Below are 14,365 nucleotides of genomic sequence, written 5' to 3'. Positions count from 1 at the left end.
ATTTGTTTTTCATCATTTTTTACTTTAGCTACAATAACATCTGGCACAATGCTCCCCAAATTTAGCCAAGAAAATCAGTAAGATTCTGAAGAATATCAAAGAGTTTCCATTTGACATGTTGATCTATTTTTTAAATTGTTGAGTATTTTCAAAGTAGTAAATTATCTGACTTTTTTTTTTTGAGATGGTCTCTGTCCATCGTGCAGGGTGGAGTGCAGTGGCGTGATCTTGGGTTACTTGCAACCTCCACCTCACAGGTTCAAGAGATTCTCCCTCAGCCTCCCTAGTGGCTGGGATTACAGGCGTGTGCCACCACGCCAGGCTAATTTTTGTAGTTTTAGTAGAGACGGGGTTTCCCCATGTTGGCCAGGCTGGTCTCGAACTCCTGACCCCAGGTGATCCACACGCCTCAGCCTCCCAAAGTGCTGGGATTACATGTGTGAGCCACTATGCCCAGTCAATTATCTGACTTTATATGTGACATACAATTATGGAATACATCCTGTGCATTTTACACGCAAAAATGAAAGAATTATTTACCTGGACCAAAATTTAGGACTATAGGTACTCAAACAGCCACAGTGTTTTACAGTTTTATGTCTATAAAGTAAGTTTCACAATAAAGACAAAATTCACAAGATAGAATTCAGGTTTCACACACACTCTGCAATATAAGTCAACTTTTGGTTATAACCACCAATGTTCTCAATGACTGAAAAGCATTTTCTCCTAAATGGTAAAGTATTACATGCTTACAACAAAAAACTAGGAAAACAGAAACAATACAAAAAATAAAATTAAAATCATCAAAATTCCATCACATATAGACACTTCATATAAAATTTTGATATATCTTCCTTCAGATTTTTTTTCCTTTTGGAGACAGGGTCTCACTCTGTCACCCAGGCTGGAGTGCAGTGAAATGATCTCAGCTAACTGCAACCTCTGCCTCCTGGGCTCAAGCGATCCTCCCACCTGAGCTTCCCAAGTAGCTAGGACTACAGATGTACACCACCATGCCCAACTAATTTTTGTATTTTTTTTTTGTAGCGATGGAGTTTAAAATTCAGAATCTGAATTTTAATAAGTTCCCAAATGTCCAGGTTGATCTCGAACTCCTGAGCTCAAGTGATCCACGTGCCTCAGCCTCCCAAAGTGCTGCGATTACAGGCGTGAGACACTGCACCCAGCCTTCCTTCAGATTTTTGCATCCCAATGTATTTTAAAAATTGGAATAATTTTTGATATATTAATAGTTCTACATCAGATTGTCTCCCCTACTTATATTCCTTTATCATCCTTAAATGTTCTTCAAAAACACCCAATGGTTTTGAAAAACAACTATTAACAGTTATTAACTTAGAGCTAAACTCTAAATTAGTTTAGCACCAAGTTGGGGGATAAAAACTATTTCTACACTATAGAAAACATAACGCTCAGGTAGAAGAGAGAGAATATATATTGCTATATTCATAGGGCCAAAATATGACTCCACATTGGGACCAAATCTAGGTTATAACACCTTTTCCAGATTTATTTTCAAACTAGTTCTAAAGATTAGAGGACAGAAAATATCACTGAAATACTTAGTAAAGAAATAGGTGATTCAAAATCAGGTGGCATAGAAAACAAAAAAGGGTATATTAGGAAAGTAATCTGCCCAGAGAGCAAATTAAAAAGAAAAGGGTTTCCCTTTGAATGAACTATGCATCACCTGCCAAATTTGGATTCCTAAACTTTAGACAAGATTGGCCAGAACACAAATGGGAACAGGTTGCCCATAGTCATTCTTCTTCAGTAGTAAGAGAAAAAAACAACCTGTTATTGATACAAAAAAGAAGTAACTTTTTCAACACTCTTATTCAACATAGTACTGGAAGTCCTAGCTAGAGCAATCAGACCACAGAAAGAAAGAAAGGGCATCCAAATTGGAAAGGAAGAATAACTCACAGTCTATTCAAGAAGTTGGTTTCCTTCATTTCCTCTCTAACAATGAGCCTTCTACATAGACAAAGCCCTACCTTCATCCTCTGTTTTAAATTTTCGTTCTTTTTTTTTTTTGAGACAGGATCTCACTCTGTCGCCCAGGCTAGAATGCAGTGGTGTGATCATAGCTCACTGCAGTCTTGAGCTCCTGGGCTCAGGTAATCATCCCACCTCAGCCTCCAGAGTGGCTAGTACCACAGGCGCATGCCACCACACCCAGCTAATTTTTGTATTTTTGTAGAGACAGGGTTTTGCCATGTTTTACAGGCTGGTCTTGAACGCCTGGGCTCAAAACGATCCTCCCACTTCGGCCTCCCAAAGTGCTGGGATTACAGGGTGACCCACTGCATCCAGCCTAAATTCTCTTTTCCACATACCAAATGAACAAATTTATTAAAGGTGAATAAACAGTACAAATTATTGTTATTATTGAGACAGGGTCTTGCTCTGTCATTCAGGCTAAAGTGCAGTGGCACGATCAAGGGTCACTGCAACCTTGAAGCCTCGACCTCCCTGGACTCAAACAATCCTCCTGCCTCAGCCTCCTGAGTGGCAGGGACTACAGGTGCACACCACCAGGCCTGGCTAAATTTTGTTTTTTTGGTAGAGACAGGGCTGTGCCATGTTGCCCAGGCTAATCTCAAACTCCTGGGCTCAAGCTATCTACCCACCTCAACCTCCCAAAGTGCTAGGATTACAGGTGTAAGCCACCACAACCAGCCAATTTTAATAGTTTATATGGCATGGTGCTTATGCTCCTAATTCCTAAAGTAGTATCTTGTTTATTACTTTACCATTTAATAGTTGTCATTTATGTTCATTTTATATTTTATATATTATATATATACTATATATACTATATATAGTATATATATACTATATATATAATTATATATATAGTGTGTATATATATATTTTATATATATATATATATATATATATATATAGAGAGAGAGAGAGAGAGAGAGGATCTCTTGAGCCCAGGAGTTCAAGACCAGCCTGAGCAACACAGTGAGACCCCATCTCTCTAACAAAAAATAAAAATAAAAGTAAATTTTAAAGAACAGTATGGAAAAAATTTTAATCTATTCAATCATAATAGGAAATTGATTTTAATCCAGAAATAAATAAATGGAAGCTAAAACTACTTACAGCAGCCTTGGTTTGAAAAAGTGCATCCCACGATGTGGTTATATCTGCTGGGAAAAAAAATGATATTTACTATATCAATCAACCAGAATCTCTGAATTAGACCTCAGAATCTGAATTTTAATAAGCTCCCAAATGCACTCAAAAGTCTGAAAACTACCTTATTAGGCAGAACAATTCCTCAGCAAATGCTTTATTATATTGAGTCAAAATGGGTTTTTATCTATAAGATTATTAAGCCAACATTCTCAACATACCGTTTAAAGGTAAACAGACACTGCTACCTTTGGACTGGCATTTCCACTCACACCTGAATCAGACAGCTCCAAAAAAAAGCAGCTTCCTCAGTTTACCCCAATGAGCTGAACAAATATAAAATTTTATATTGTACTGTATTTTATAATATAATGTGAAAAAGATTAGAAGCTATTCCAGACTTTGATCTACCAGTAAAAACATAGGTAAAATTCATTCAGTCTTTCAGATAACAACCCTTCAAATAGTTTAAGGTCGTGTATTTTCCATAAGTCATCCTTCTCCAGGATAAGTATTTCCACTTCCTTCAACTACTCTTCATATGACTTGATTTCCAGATCTCTCACAAACCTAATAATCTTCCTCCAGATGCACTCTAGTTTGTCAATCTCCCTCAAAAAACATCAATGCCTTAAAATTACCTCTAATGCATTATTTTAAAAAGAATTCAATGAGACTGTTACTATTATTATCTGTACCCCTATTATCTATACCCCTATAAGTCTGTACCCCTACAGTTACAAGTCTGTAACTATATTAGGGCTATACCATTTATTGAAATTAGGCCAGAATTTCTGAAAAATTTTACATATACTGTTTCATTTTTAAAAAGGATTCCTGCTTTACAAAACAGTTTACCATAGGATGTCTTTTAACATGAAGCACCATGTATATTTAAAATATAAGAGAATTTTAAAATGATTTATCCACTTTCTATAAATCAAAGCATAGGTATAATTTTCATTTATTAGACCAAAATTTAATACACATGACCTAAATGAGGTATTACGTTCTGTTTAAAAAAACAAAATCATACCTTGAACAGTATCCTTGCTTTGAGAGTTCCTTGGATTTGGTAAAGGCACCTCTTTTGATTTGCTGCTCCTCATCCTGCCAGTTTACCTGCAATCACATCAGTATTCACCGAACATCAATCTTATAATCTTACTTTTCCTTAGAAAAATAAATCATTAAAAATTATATTATGACTACTTCACACCCATTAGGATGTAAATAGGACAGGCTACTATCAAAAACACACAAAATAATAACAGCTGGCAAAGATTTGCAAAACTAGAACCCGTGTGTGCTGTTTGTGGGAATGCATGATACAGTCACTATGGAAAACACTGTGGCAGTTCCTAAAAAAAGTAAAATTAGAATTACCATAAGATCCAGCAATTCCACTTCTAGATATATGACATGGTTTGGTTCTGTGTCCCCACCCAAATCTCACCCTGAATTGTAATCTCCATAATCCCCAAGTGTCATGGGCGGGACCAGGTAGAAGTAATTGGATCAGGGGGGCAGTTTCCCCTATGCTGTTCTCATGATAGTAAGTGAGTCTCATGAGATCTAATGGTTTTATAAGCGTCTGGCATTTTCCCTGCTTGCACTCATTCTCTCTCCTGCCACCGTGTGAAGAGGTAGGTGCCTTCTGCCATGATTGTAAGTTTCCTGAGGCCTCCCCAGCCATGCAGAGCTGTAAATCAATTAAACATCTTTTCTTTATAAATTACCCAGTCTCGGATAATTTATAGCAGTGTGAGAATGGACTAATATAGTATACAACCAAAATACTTGTGGAGGCTCAAGGAACTATTTGTACAACCATGTTCAAAGCAGCATTATTCATAGTAGCTAACGTGGAAGTAGCCCAAGTGTCTATCAATAGATGAATGAATAAGCAAAATGATATTTATGTATAAAATAGGATATTATTCAGCCTTAAAAGGAAGGAAATCTGATATGTGCTATAACATGAAAGAATCTTGAGGACATTATACTAAGTGAAATAAGCTAATCACAAAAAGACAAACACTGTATGATTCCACTTACATGAGACAGTCAGAATAGTCAAAAACAGAGAGACAGAAAGTAGAATGGTGGTTGTCAGGAGCTGGGAAAAGAGAAGAATGGGGAGTTACTGTTTAATGGGTTTCAGTTTTGCAAAATGAAAAGAAGTCTGGAAATGGATGGTGGTGATGGTTGTACAACAATATGAATGTACTTAACACCAATGAACTGTACACTTAAGAAATGGTTGTAATGGTAAATTTTATGTTATGTATATTTTACCACAATAAAAAAAGAAAGGAAAAAAAATTATATCACAACTCAAAGGGAAAGATCATGATCTGCCTATGGTTAGCTCAGTGATAAGTAATACTATATTTTCCTATGAATATAGAGGAACTAGTCTCTTATAAAAATCATGTAACAATACAGAAAGTTTGAAAAATATAAGAAGAAAAACTCATTCCTCCCTAAATCCTAATACAATCATTAATAAGTAATTTTATTACTATCATCAGTGTAACTTCAATTTTGTGCCCTACTTTACTTAACTGCTGGACATTTGTGGTGGTTTTAAAACATATCCAAAATTTCTTTGATACTCCTTTCTTCAAAATGTGGAAATTAATTATTCTCCCATTGAGTATGGTGGGACTTAGAGACTTATTTTAAACTAATATCACATGTGGTGAAAGTGACAATATGTGACTTCTGAGACTAGGCTATAAAACGCATTCTCCTCTCTCTTTGGATCCAGGTGCCATGTCCTAAGAACAGTCAAGCAATCCTATAGATGTCCATGTGGCAAAGAACTGAAGCCGCCTGCCTACAGCTATGTGGGTGAGCTATCCCCTTGCAAGTAGATCCTCCAGACCAAGTCAAATCTTCATAGGACTACAGCTCTACCTGACATCCTGACTGCAACCTCACGAGAGACATTGAGCCAAAATCACCCAAATGAGCTGCTCCCAAATTCCTTACATACAGAAAGTGTGAGATCACAAATGTTTGGTGTTTTAAACTGCTTAAATTGGGGTGGGAGGTTATGAGTTAGACAACAAGAGATAACCAATACAATATTATGTCCCATTTTCTCTATTACAAATAACACTGAAATGAACATATTTGTATTTATGAATTTCTGCTTATTTGGTTACCTAGAACAGTATCTGCAAAGTGTGCTAAAACTGAACGAAAGAATGTGAAGAACATGCTGCTCTTGAAATACAATGTCAAATTGTCTTCCAAGAAGGGCCTACCCGTTTCATAAATATCTTAATATTATCTATTCTTTCTACTTTTGCTGATTTAACAGGAAAAAAATGTATGCTTTAATTTGAATTTGGTAGATGCTAGCAGGATTAAATGTTCTGCTCTATATCTTAACCTTAGTGCTTCATTGGTGAATTATCTTTTCTATCCTTTGCCCACTTACCTACCAGGATCTTAATGTTTTTCTTATCAAGTTAATGAGTTATTTGCCTTACAAATATATTAAACCTGCCATATTTGATAAACATTATTTTCTCCACTTAGTTGTATGCAGAGGCAGTATAGTATGTTGAATATTAAAAACACCAATTTAAATTTAAGAAAAAGAAGGGCCCACCTATTAAGTCCAAATATGTAAAACTAAAAGGTATGGTTAATTTTTAAGGAAGTTAATTTAATCCGATTTATCAGGGTAAATAATCCTGATTTATAAATTTCCTAGAAAACACCTCAAAAGGCCGGGCACGGTGGCTCACGCCTGTAATCCCAGCACTTTGGGAGGCCGAGGCGAGCAGATCACGAGGTCAGGAGATCGAAGACCATCCTGGCTAACACGGGTGAAACCCCGTCTCTACTAAAAATACAAAAAATTAGCTGGGTGAGGTGGCGGGTGCCTGCAGTCCCAGCTACGCGGGAGGCTGAGGCAGGAGAATGGCATGAACCCCGGGGGCAGAGCTTGCAGTGAGCCGAGATCGTGCCACTGCATTCCAGCCTGGGCGACAGCGAGACTCCGTCTCAAAAAAAAAAAAAAAAAAAGAAAACACCTCAAAAATGTTCTAAAAATAGGGCCAGGCACAGTGGCTCACGCCTGTAATCCCAGAACTTTGGGAGGCTGAGGCAGGTGGATCACCTGAGGTCAGGAGTTCAAGACCAGCCTGGCCAACATGGCGAAACCCTGTCTTTACTAAAAATACAAAAATTAGCCAGGCATGGTGGCGCACATCTGTAAGCCCAGCTACTCAGGAGACTGAGGCAGGAGAATTGCTTGAACCCAGAAGGCAGAGGTTACAGTGAGCCAAGATCATACCACTGGACTCCAGCATGGGCAAGAGAGCGAGACTCCGTCTCAAAAAAAAAAAAAAGTTCCAAAACTAAAATTTTTTCATAGATTATAGAATATGGCTCTAAGAAAAGTAACCAAGTTTTCTGAAAATAGAGGAGCATGGTAGAAAAACAACATTTTATCAACCATAAAACTTTAATCTGCCAACACAGTTTAAGAAATTAACTAATTTTGGCTGGGCGCGGTGGCTCACGCCTATAATCCCAGCACTTTGGGAGGCCGCAGCAGGTGGATCATGAGGTCAAGAGATCAAGACCATCCTGGCCAACACAGTGAAACTCCATCTCTACTAAAAATACAAAAATTGGCCAGGCATGGTGGTGGGTGCCTGTAATCCCAGCTACTCAGGAGGCTGAGGCAGGAGAATCACTTGAACCACGGAGTCGGAGGTTGCAGTGAGCCAAGATCGCGCCACAGCACTCCAGCCTGGGCGAAAGAGCAAGACTCCATCTCAACAACAACAAAAAACTCATTTTCCTTTTGATGAAAATATTTTTAATCTAGCCAACTGAAAAATTAAGCAAACATCAGTTATATTACTAGAATATCTGTCAATGATCAGACAAAAAATTTCTTTGGGCAGATATCTCTTTGCTTTAAAACTAAAATAAGTGCTGAAATATATAGTGATTATCAATTTTCCAATGGAAAGGATAGATTAAATAATCAAAAACTACATATGTGTCCACAATCTGTATGTCTTCTTAGCTAACACTAAGGCTGAGACAGTACAAATGAGTAAACAAGAGAAAATTTATCTGCTTCAAAATAAATACCCTATTAATGGGCAATCATCTTTAATATAAATTACTAAATATTAGAAGTATGACATTTATGTAAAACCTCATACTATAGAGTATCCCCCACTAATAACGAGAATGAATTACAACTACATGCAAAAAGATAGTTGAATATCACAAACATGTTGTGAAGAATGCCAGAAACAAGAGTATGTACCGTATAGTTCCATTAAATAAAGTATAAAATAGGCAAAAGGAATCTATAGTGCTAGAAGTGAGGATAGTCATCACCCTTGAAGTGGCTAGAGAGGTGGCTGAAATTGGAGCAAGGAAGTGCTTCTGAGGTACTGCTAATATTCACGGATTTGGGTGCTGATTTCAAGGCTACGTTCAGTTTAAGAGACTTCATCAACTTGCACATTTATGTGCTTTTTCAATGTATATTATACTTCAAAGGATTTTCAGATAACATGAATTATGCTGTTTAAGGTTTATAATTCTAGTTTTTGAGGCTTTAAGAGACAAGGTGTCACTCTGTCACCCAGGCTGGAGTGTAGTAGTGCACAGGGCTCACTGCAGCCTCAACCTCCTGGGCTCAGGTGTTCCTCCTACCTCAACCTCCCAAGTAGCTGAGACTACAGGTGCACGCCACCATGACCGGCTAATTTTTTTTTTTTTTTTTTTATAGAGATGAGGTCTCACTATGTCGCCCAGGCTGGCCTCAAACTCCTGGGTTCAAGAGATCCTCCCACCTCAGCCTCCCAAAGTGCTGGGATCACGGGTGTGAGCCACCACATGCAGCCTGTAATTACATTTTTAAATCAGTTTTATGACACCTATTCTCATGAAGCACCTGAATTTGCCAATAATCTCTCTTTCAAAATCTTTGGTTATCCCATGCCCTGTAAGTGAATATTTTAAATATAATGTATTTAAGTTGGTCTGTTCTTTATGTAAGAATACATTTTTTAAATCACCATTTTTGTAGAAACTGAAAATTGAATTAGTGAAAAAAGTGCAATAAAAAACTTACTTATAATAATAAAATAATCTATCAAAAGGTTTCCTATCTTTAAAGTATAAATCTCAATTTGCATAAGGCCTTTTTCCCAACCACTTTTAAGTGTTTACCAAGTCAAACGGCTTGGGGAATAATGAAAGCACCTTCCCAGTTAAATGTTTTAGAGATATCATGACAATAACTTTATTCTACAGTCATATGGGAATTTTGTATTTATTTACTTGTTGGACATTTGTGCATTATCTTCTGTCTATTTAATTTGCCAAGAATTAAGAGATGGACAAAAATTCACCGGAACTACTGAATTTTTGTCCATTTCATATTTCTAAAATATTTAACTTCTAAATAACTTGATATTATTATTTGGTATATAAAAGTTCATGGTTATGCTGTCAATGGATTTTACATTTCATCAATTAAAAATGACTATGTTTATCCCTAGAGAAATGTGTTTTAGTATTTAATTCTACTTTGCATGCTATTAATAAAAAGCAAACATTGCTTTATTGAATCTGCCCTATCCTTTTAATTCTAAGCTTTCTGGATCACTTCCTTTTAAACATATATTGTATATAGAAAATAGAATTTTTTAACTCAATGTAATAATATTTGTCTTTTAAGACTAAGAATGAGGAGAGTAAACTTGCATATCAACAGCTTGTGCTAACAATGTTTTTTGAGTACCTACTTTGTGCAAAGCATTGTGTGTTATTAAAAAAATTTAAAAAGAAGAAATGGTCCTTACAGATGAAAAAACTGAGAGAGAGAGAGAGGGAGAGAGAGAGAGAAAGAGAGAGAAACGGTTCTTTTTTTTTTTTTTTGAGACAGAGTCTGGCTCTGTCGCCCAGGCTGGAGTCCAGTGGCGCGATCTCGGCTCACTGCAAGCTCCGCCTCCCGGGTTCGTGCCATTCTCCTGCCTCAGCCTCCGGAGTAGCTGGGACTACAGGCGCCCGCTACCGCGCCCGGCTGATTTTTTGTATTTTTAGTAGAGACAGGGTTTCACTGTGTTAGCCAGGATGGTTTCGATCTCCTGACCTCGTGATCCGCCCGCCTCGGCCTCCCAAAGTGCTGGATTACAGGCGTGAGCCACCGCGCCCGGCCAAGAGAAACGGTTCTGACCTCTACAATCTCACAATCTAGTACAAGTATTCTTAACCTAGTAATCCATGAACGAGCTTTTCCTCTAAGATCTGAAACAAGACAAGGATGCCTACTTCCACCACTTTTGTTCAACATAGTTCTGGAAACCTTAGCCACAGTAATTAGGCAAGAGAAAGAAATAAAGGGCATCCAAATTGCAAAGGAAGAAGTCAAATAGTCCCTGTTTTCAGACAATATAATCATACATATAGGAAATCCCAAAGACTCCACCAAAAAAACACTTAGAACTAATAAATGAATTCAGTAAATTTGTAGGATACAAAATCAACATACAAAAATCAGTAGTGATTCTATACATAAATAATGAACTACCTTAAAAAGAAATCAAGAAAGCAATCCCATCCACAGTAACTACAAAAAAAAAAAAAAAAAAAAAAAAATCTGCCTAGGAATAAGTTTATCCAAGGAGGTAAAAAATCTCTACAAAGGAAACTGTAAAACACTGTTGAAAAAAGTTAAAGAAAACACACAAAAAAGAAAAACATCCTGTGTTCATGAACTGGAAAAATTAATATTGTTAAAATGACCATACAACCCAAAGTGATCTACAGGTTCAATACAATCCCTATCAAAATATCAATGGTATTCTTCACAGAAATAGAAAAAACAATCCTGAAATCCATATGGAACTACAAAAGACACCAAATTGCCAAAGCAATCCTCAGCAAAAAAAACAAACCTGGTGGCATCACACTACCAGATTTCAAAATATACTACAAAGCTACAGTAACCAAAACAGCATAGTACTGCCATAAAATCAGACATATAGACCAACGGAACAGAATAGAGAACATCCATGTATTTATAGCCAACTGATTTTTTACAATGGTGCCAAGAACATTCACTGGGGATAGTCTCTTCAATAAATAGTGCTGGGAAAACTGAATATCCATACACAGAAGAATGAAAACAGACCCCCATCTCTCACGTTACACAAAAATCAACTTGAAAGGGATTAAAGACTTAAATATAAGAACCCAAAACTATAAAATAATTAGAAGAAAATACAAGGGAAACAGCTCAGGGTACTGGTCTGGTAAAAGATTTTATGAACAAGACCCCCAAAAGCACAAATAACAAAAGCAAAAATTAACAAATGGCATTATATCAACCTAAAAAGCTTCTGCACAGCAAAGGAAACAATCAACAGAATGAAAAAACAACCTACAAAATTGGAGAAAATATTTGCAAACTACTCATCTGACAGGGAATTTATATCTAGAACATACAGAACTCAAACAACTTAAGAGCAAAAAAAACACCCCAAATAATCTAATCAAAAATGGGCAAACACAAATGGTCAAGAAACATGGTTTTAAAAAGCTCAACATCACTAATCATCAGGGAAATGCAAATCAATACCACAATAAGATATCATCTCACTCCAGTTAGAATGGCTATTACCAAAAAGACAACAACAAATGCTAACAAGGATATACAGAAAAAGGAACTCTTATATACTATTGGTGGGAATGTAAACTAGTATATCCACTGTGGAAAACAGTATGGAGATTACTCATAAAATTAGAAATAGAACTGTCATATGATCCAGCAATCCCACTACTGCATATTTATCCAAGGGAAAGAAAATCGGTATACTGAAGAGATATCTGCACTTCCATGTTTATAGCAGCATTATTCACAATAACCAAGAAATGGAATCAACCCAAGTGTCCGACAACAGATGAATAGATGAAGAAAATATGGAACTATATCCTGCCTATAAGAGACTCACTTTAGATCTAATGACAAAAATAGACTGAAGTTAGCAGGCTGAAAAAAGAAACTGCATGTAAACAGTAACCAAATGAGAACACGGGAGGTCACAATTATATTAGGCAAAATAAATTTTAAGTCAAAACTATTCACAGTTCCATAAAAAAGAAAAAATATATAGGCACAATGGAATACCATTCAGCCTTAAAAAGAAAAAAATTATGTCATTTACAACAACATGGATGAGGCTGGAGGACATTATGTTAAGTCAATAAGCCAGGAACAGAAAGTTAAACACAGCATGTTCTCACTCCTATACAGAAGCTCATAGAAGAGCTCTTCTCGGCCGGGCGCGGTGGCTCACGCTTGTAATCCCAGCACTTTGGGAGGCCGAGGCAGGCGGATCACGAGGTCAGGAGGTCGAGACCACGGTGAAACCCCGTCTCTACTAAAAATACAAAAAAAATTAGCCGGGCGTGGTGGCGGGCGCCTGTAGTCCCAGCTACCCGGAGAGGCTGAGGCAGGAGAATGGCGTGAACCCGGGAGGCGGAGCTTGCAGTGAGCCGAGATCGCGCCACTGCACTCCAGCCTGGGCGACAGAGCGAGACTCCGTCTCAAAAAAAAAAAAAAAAAGAAGAGCTCTTCTCATAGAAAAGTAGAACAGAGGTTAGTAGGGGCTGGGAGGGGAGTTAAGGGGACTTAGGAGACATTTGTTAAAGGATACAAAATTACAGTTAGATAGAAGGAATAAGTTCTACTGTTCTATAGCACTGTAGGATGGCCATAGTTAACGAGAACATATTGTATATTTTCAAGTAGACAGAAGACAAGATACTGAATGTCCCCAACACAAACAAGTGATAAATATTTGAGATGATGGATGTGCTAATTACCCTGATCTGATCACTACACATTGTATCAAAACATCACTATTGCTCCATGAATATGTACAACAATTGTGTCAATTTAAATTTTTTTTAATTTAAAAGATAAAGTTAAGCATTCTGTTATATAGTAATAAGCTTGTCACAATATTCTACTTCCATAATGGAAGATAGCCAAAGTTCTCTGTATAGTCATGCACCATGCAATGATGTTTTGGTCAACACAAACCACATATATGATAGTGGTCCCTTAAAACTATATTGGAGCTGAAAAATTTCTACCGCCTAGGATTTACTATACCATACTTTTTATTGTTATTATAGAGTGTGCTCCTGCTATTTACTAAAAATAAAAATACATATTTTATACTTATTTTATAAAATATATATTTTTATAGACAAAAATATTTTTAAAGTATAAAAAGTAAAAACATAAAAATTTAAATTGAACAAAAGCTTACAGAATAAGGATATAAACTATTGCTGTACAGCTATATATTTGTTTTGAGCTAAGAATTATTACAAGAGTCAAAAAGTTTTAAAAAATTAAAGTTTATAAAGTAAAAAAAGTTACAGTAAACTAAGGTTATAACTGAAGAAAAATTTTTTAATCAACTTAGTGTAGCCTAAGTGCACAGTGTTTATAAAGTCTATGGTAGTGTACAGTAATATCCTAAGCCTTCAATAGCCTTTTGGACTGCTTTATTTTCTGAGGCTTACTCTCTGCCAAAGTCTAAATTTAAATGATCTTCAATTATCTGCAAATAGCTTTCTTCTTCACATCAAGTGGTATAAGAAATAATATAATAAACACCCATGTAGCTACCTCTCGGTTTAAGGAATAAATTATTACCAATTTGGCTGAAGTCCTCTGTGTATCTCTGCTTATACTCATCTCTCTCCCCTCATCTAGAAAGAATAAGCTCTAGCCTGAACTCAGCATTTATCATGTTTATCTTCCTTCAACTCTAACATTTTTCTAAAGTCAAAAAGGCGGCCGGGCACGGTGGCTCACGCCTGTAATCCCAGCACTTTGGGAGGCCGAGGCGGGCGGATCACGACGTCAGGAGATCGAGACCATCTTGGCTAACACGCTGAGACCCCGTCTCTACTAAAAATACAAAAAATTAGCCGGGCGCGGTGGCGGGCGCCTGTAATCCCAGGAGGCTGAGGCAGGAGAATGGCGTGAACCCGGGAGGCGGAGCTTGCAGTGAGCCGAGGTAGCGCCACTGCACTCCGGCCTGGGCGAAAGAGCGAGACTCCTTCTCAAAAAAAAAAAAAAAAAAAATCAAAAAGGCCACCTTCCCACTAAGCACAAAAC

The 14,365-nt window shown here is 37.0% G+C and overlaps 1 protein-coding gene across 8 annotated transcripts in view; it reads right to left on the bottom strand.

The window, feature by feature from the left end:
* CEP350 (centrosomal protein 350) overlaps window positions 1-14,365 on the bottom strand; it is a 171,538-nt gene that overhangs the window by 134,377 nt on the left and 22,796 nt on the right. For 6 of the 8 annotated variants that reach the window (XM_055255030.2, XM_055255031.2, XM_055255036.2 and 3 more), the window contains exons 2-3: window positions 4,208-4,293; window positions 3,139-3,185 (exon numbers count right to left, since the gene is read on the bottom strand). In XM_055255030.2, the coding sequence (XP_055111005.1) occupies window positions 3,139-3,185; window positions 4,208-4,280 (120 nt within the window). In that variant the 5' untranslated portion in view covers window positions 4,281-4,293. The remainder of the gene's footprint in view (window positions 1-3,138; window positions 3,186-4,207; window positions 4,294-14,365) is intronic. The other 2 variants (XM_055255032.2, XM_063627413.1) reach the window with 1 other exon arrangement.

The sequence above is a fragment of the Symphalangus syndactylus genome, chromosome 12 (genome assembly GCF_028878055.3).
Source record: "Symphalangus syndactylus isolate Jambi chromosome 12, NHGRI_mSymSyn1-v2.1_pri, whole genome shotgun sequence".
In the NCBI taxonomy this organism is placed as follows: domain Eukaryota; kingdom Metazoa; phylum Chordata; class Mammalia; order Primates; family Hylobatidae; genus Symphalangus; species Symphalangus syndactylus.
The sequence above is the reverse complement of the archived record's forward strand: the minus strand, read 5'-3'. Positions and strand labels throughout refer to the sequence as shown.